This window comes from Cyanistes caeruleus, chromosome 3 (genome assembly GCF_971803275.1).
Source record: "Cyanistes caeruleus chromosome 3, bCyaCae1.hap1.1, whole genome shotgun sequence".
Taxonomy (NCBI): Eukaryota; Metazoa; Chordata; class Aves; order Passeriformes; family Paridae; genus Cyanistes; species Cyanistes caeruleus.
The window spans coordinates 71,827,066-71,832,818 of record NC_141703.1 but is presented as its reverse complement, the minus strand read 5'-3'; the positions used below and the strand labels follow the sequence as shown (position 1 = coordinate 71,832,818).

At 37.6% G+C, this 5,753-nt stretch overlaps 1 protein-coding gene across 1 annotated transcript in view; it reads left to right on the top strand.

The window, feature by feature from the left end:
• ZMYM2 (zinc finger MYM-type containing 2) overlaps positions 1 to 5,488 on the top strand; it is a 92,624-nt gene extending 87,136 nt beyond the window's left edge. The window contains exons 22-25 of the mRNA XM_086883792.1: positions 6 to 66; positions 1,176 to 1,427; positions 1,792 to 1,912; positions 4,580 to 5,488. Coding sequence (XP_086739918.1) covers positions 6 to 66; positions 1,176 to 1,427; positions 1,792 to 1,912; positions 4,580 to 4,772 — 627 coding nt within the window. The 3' untranslated portion in view covers positions 4,773 to 5,488. The remainder of the gene's footprint in view (positions 1 to 5; positions 67 to 1,175; positions 1,428 to 1,791; positions 1,913 to 4,579) is intronic.
• The last annotated feature ends 265 nt before the right edge of the window (positions 5,489 to 5,753 follow it).

Sequence of the window (5,753 nt, the reverse complement as noted above, 5' to 3'; positions counted from 1 at the left end):
ACCAGACGTTTGAACAGGAATTAAATAAAATCCTTCGAAGTTGGCAACCAAGCATACTTCCAGATGGTAATTTTCTTTTTGGTCATGTATGTTTTTAATCTCCTAATAGTTATGTATTCTTAAGCATGCAGATATATATATATATATATATATATATGTGTGTGTGTGTGTGTGTATGTATGTATATATACATGTCATGCATTGCAGTAGTAGTTGATGAAGAATTACAGAGACGTCTTCTAAGATTTAGTTTAAAACTGTGCCTGTTTTTATTTGTCTTGGTTTTGGCTAATCCATGCTACAGGAGTTGTTTTTGCCACTGTCTGTTAAAATTGACTATCCATCTTTAGGAGAGAAAGTTAAAAAAAGCTCTTTGACCTGTAGTTTTCACCTGAGCTGAACTTACTCTTTTTGCCCCTTTTTTTTCCCAGATGGAAGGAGACAGGCACTGCACATTATGTAGGTTGGGCTAACAAGTGAGGTATTTTAGAATTTCTCACCTGAATTTTACTGGCAGTCTTCTGCTCAGAGGGATCATCAATTCATGGAGAAAGCAAATTTTTCCCAGCAGACCTATGTTGGTGCTGAACTGCAGAATCAAATGTTCTTCCATCTTTCTTACAATCCTCTCTTGAGTAAGGGCTTGTCCTTGCCAGACCCTTTCCTTTCTCTTCTCTATGTTGGCTTCTCTCAGTACTGCCCAGGGAGCCTCTGTGCTGGGCCTTTCTATATCCTGCTATGGTCCAGGAGTGTTTTCCAACTGAGATGCCCATTATTAATAAGAAAGAAGAAGGTAGAATATTTGGAGGCCTTAACCTGAGCAGAATAAAATGAACTCAAAAAGATGCCTTTTATGATGGAATTAAGGTTACTCCATTGGATGATAATTTCTATGAAATAGCATGAGAGAGCTGCATGTCAGCAATGCTGTTTTAATTAAACAGAAACTTATGCTCTCTGAAATTTCCTGTACTGATATTTCCCATTGACTGTCTCAGTGAGTGTCTTTAACACGTGGGTTTGGGGAGCATGAACATATAAATAAAGTTTATCAGTGGCTTCTGTCATGATAATTTTTTCATTTGTCATTTTTCTCATTAAAACAACTGTTTTTGCATCTCGACAGTTTATGGGCTAATCCACTGCATTTTCTCTACTATTCTTTTTTTTCCAAGGATCAATATTCTCTCGAGTTGAAGAAGATTATCTTTGGAGGATTAAACAGCTAGGATCGCATTCACCTGTTGCTCTTTTGAATACTCTGTTCTACTTTAACACTAAATATTTTGGCCTGAAAACAGTGGAGCAGCACTTAAGACTTTCTTTTGGCACTGTTTTTAGACAGTGGAAGAAAAATCCTCTAACAATGGAAAGCAAAGCTTGTCTTCGATATCAAGTGTCTTCCCTGTGCAGAGCAGATAATGAAGGTACTATGGCACTTCAAAATTAGTGTTGTAGGAACATCCACATGGCACTGATGAGGGACATCTGGGACCTGGCCAGGAGCCAGAGCTCTGCCTTTGCATACAAAGTCTAGCAGCTCTCAGCTCCCAGAACTCTAATTGGAATGTGTGGTCCATTGGGACTGCAGGGTCTCCGAGCTAATTTGAGCCCACTGGTTTCCTTGTGAAATGCTGTGATTTTGCTGTGGGTGGCATTTCCAGTTTACAGGTTTGCACAGTTGTGGTGACTGCCATGTGGTACTTGGTGGGCTGCTTATTTGGAATTTTACTGAAAAATGTAAAATAACTTCAAGTTATAGCTTAGATGTTGTTTATTTTCTTCTTAAAGATAAAATTGCTACTGGAAAAAGGAAACATGAAGATGATGTGCCAGTATTTGAACAGATTGAAAACACATCTGATCCGGCTAGATGCCCTGTGAAAATGTTTGAATGCTATCTATCTAAAAGGTAAGTGTGATACAGGGTAACACAGACAGAGTCTAGAGTAAACCTGGTCCAGAAAGGAACTGTTTTGATGCAACATGAAATGTGCTCAAGCAAAGGGAATGGATTGAAATCTTCTGAAAAATATCTGAATGAAAGTATTGAAATCTCCAGTTCTGTATCTGGACAAGATATGCATAAAGTGTGGGAGCAGTGGAGTACTTCAGTGCTAATTGTCAAGGGCTCCATCTGGGCATGACAATACAATTCAATTTCCTTACTTGGGAATACCAAGCATCTCTGCAGAGAATTGCCAGCAAGGGATCTGGTGGGTTTTACTGCTGAGGGTTTTATTTGTGAGGTCCCCATCTCTTTATAATTGCATTAAGACAATGGATTTGCTTCATTATAAGTTACCAGGCATCTGAAATGTAGATACTTTTGAGGTACCCACTGTGGAAGCATGTTTAAAATATTTTGTAGTAGGAAAACTACTACTGGCAGTAGCCCAGTATTTAGAAATAGCTTGTTTCTTTCCAATCTCCACAATTAATTGTGCAGGAAGAAAGGAAGCAGATATTATTACATAAAAAAAAAAAAAAAGCTTAGTAAACTCTTAAAAAAATTAATTTACTACCCAAATAGTTTGGAAGCTTGAAAACAAGATTTCTTGGAAAGTTCTTTTCCTTAATTGTAACAGCCATTCAAGGTTCTGATTTTAATGTAGATTTTGTGTAACTCTAAGGGAAATGTGGGCAAGTGATACCAAAGAAATAAAATCACCTTGTATATAGAACACAATAAATTAAGTATGAGACTCAGCGTGTGTTACGAAACAGCATCGTAGTCTTAAAGGTGAAAAAAGAGCTCACACACACCATCACCAGCAGTACAAGCATGTGGTGTTACAGAGAGAAACAAGTAAAGAGTAGCTTGTGGCCTGTTAATGCAACCACCTGTTTTTCTTAAACTCAGTTGATCCTAGTCATTGCAGGGAGATTCTCCCTTCACTTTCTCTGCTTTCATGATTTGGAGAGGATTTGTCATAAAAAAGTCTAAGTTGGATTTTTGGACTGAGTTACACAGTCACTGGGGGAGAAGCCACATAATTTTTTTTCTTTAGGAGAAACATCTCAACTTTGGGGAAAAGAATGCTCTTAAACCCATTTGGAGCATTAGTTATGATGTAGGTTCAAGCCATGCTGTCTTGCAGATGTTAGTCACCATTGTTAACTAAAGGAGCACACTGTTTCTCCTGGTTCTGCTTCTGACTTTGTTGAAATAATTTTAATGAAATACTTAACACTGTAAAAACTATTGTAAAATTCTAGGTAATGCCAGCTGTTTGAAATATACTTGGCTACCAGTGGACAGCTGTAGCAGAAATTCCAGGATGCTTTCATTCACAGCTATGGAATACTTTATTATTGTCTCATTATAGTCTCAAACTGCGCATGGGGGGTTTAGTTTGGACATTAGGGAAGAATTTCTCCACAGGAGGGGTGATGAGACATTGGAATGGGCTGCCCATGGAGGTGGTGGAGTAGCCATCCCTGGAGGTGTTTTCAGACTGGACAAAGGAACTCAGTGCTGTGGTCTGGTTGACATGGGGGTGTTGGGCCACAGGTTGGACTCAGTGATCCCAGAGGTTTTTTCCAGCTTAATTAATTCTGTGATTCTGTGCTTGCTTATTCCTACAAAGTAGGGAGGAGGTTAAAATATTTAAATTATTAGACTATTTAAAACAACCATATCTTACTTATCTGACTCTTAGTTTGATTTACATGAGATCAAAACAATCCAAACAATCACCCCAGCAGGTGAAGAGCAACATGTGAAATCTTATCAACCAATTTGGAAAGGTGAGCTGGTAAAAATCCTTATTTTTACTGAAGAAAGATGAAATAGAGATGACTCCTGAAGTCTGCAGTATTTATGAAGGAGGGAGCTTGAGTGATCACTTGCTCATCCAGAATTGATAATTCTCTTCTGAGACTTGCCTAAATGGATGAACTGCTAGAATTTTCTGAAAGAAGTCTTCTCTAGTGTCTTAGAGGATGTTTCTGAGCTGCATCTAACTCCATAACATAGCGAGTAAGGAATTAAGGGATTAAGATTTATAACAACCAACCTTTTAAATAAAATAGCAGGAGGAGGGATTTTAGCTGCTTACATTCCTGTGCATCTCAGAACTACCATCCTTGACTTTTCAAGGGAACCCCGGCTCTACATTCAGAGGTAGCCATGTCAGCAAATGATTGTGTGAGCAATTATTGATGTAATTGGTGTTGTAATTAGTGTTGGGCCTCTTTGCAAATCATGGAAAGTACTTCCTTTAGCAAGACCTGGATCTGAAGATTTTTGAAGAGTCTGTGGTCTCTTGCATGCTTTCTTAGTCTGAGGCATCTGGGACTCTGAGCTTGTGGGACTGGCTGGGTTTGGGCCAGGCCTGGCATGTCTCCTTCTAGCAACAAGACCACATTTCTCCACATTATTCTTTTCGGTTTGGGTTTTTTTGTGGTTGTTTTTGGGTTTTTTTGGTTTGGGTTTTTGTTTTTTGTTTTTTGGTTTTTTTTTGTAACTTGCCTAGCTACAGTTAGAAATTTTTTTGTGCAGGATTTTGGAGCTGCTAATGTACTGTTTCGTCCTGTGAGGCTGTGTTTCTAACCCCCTGTGTTTTCTTCCTTGTAGCCCACAGAATCTGAATCAGAGGACAGACATGTTCTATCTGCAGCCAGAGTGCTCTGTGTCCGCAGAGAGCCCCATCTGGTACACTGCCACTTCACTGGACCGCAACACTTTGGAAAATATGCTCGTACGGGTTCTTTTAGTAAAAGATATTTATGATAAAGACAATTATGAACTGGATGAAGACATAGATTAAAACAAACTTCCAAAAACTGTCAAGAAAACAAACAGCATTAGATATAGTCATGCTGCTAGACCTTTACTATGGAAAACATTTCAAGTTTACCCTTTGTTTTATGAGTTTTGTAGCAGTGTGTACCCTCACCCGGGTATTACCATGTAAATAGTTTGTGAGTGGAAGTCTCCATTATTCTGCGTAATGGTTTTAGGATACATAACAAACACATTTCAGATTCTTTTTTTATTATTTATTTGACTAGGTATGTTTGTAACTTTTTACATTGCAAAATATAAATGAGAATGTGCCATGTGTAATTTTTTTTCCCCTTGTAGTAAGATACATCCATGTTGCACAACTCTGCTGTTGGATGCTCCCTCGGAGGAGGCTCTTTTAATGACTTCTTGAACCGGATGGTTGTGTATGGGTAGCACTACTAAAGTTTAGAACTTGCTGTGTCTTTGAAAATTTTTAAATGAATTGTAAACTAATAGGTTTTTTACTTTTTAGTTACTGAAGCCTTATAAGGTTATGTAGAGAGATTCCATCTTATGTACCAAAAATAGACAAAAGAGAATGCTGTCAATATTGGTGTACTGTAATGTGAATCTATTCTGGTGAAAACATTTTTTTGTCGCCCTTATTAAAACCTTAGTGTCCTTTCGTTATTTGTGACTCTCTCAATTGCCCCTACAAATAAAATATATATGTAAAAATAAATGAATATAAGCTTAGAGCATGTGGTCATCAAGACACATATTTTGTAAAAAAGAAAACTTAAAAAAACCAAAAGCCCCTCAAAAAAAGAAAAAAGAAAAAAAAAGAAAAAGGGAAAAAAAAAAAGAGATGTCTGATGACGATGCTGAATAATCCTTTTTTCATCTTTACTTTTCCAATCATTAATGCCAGTACCTCATATTAATGTAAATTTGTCCTTCGTAGCCTTACAGAAAGGGGTTCTATGCCATATTACATGAAGTAATATGGTATGCTAAATTT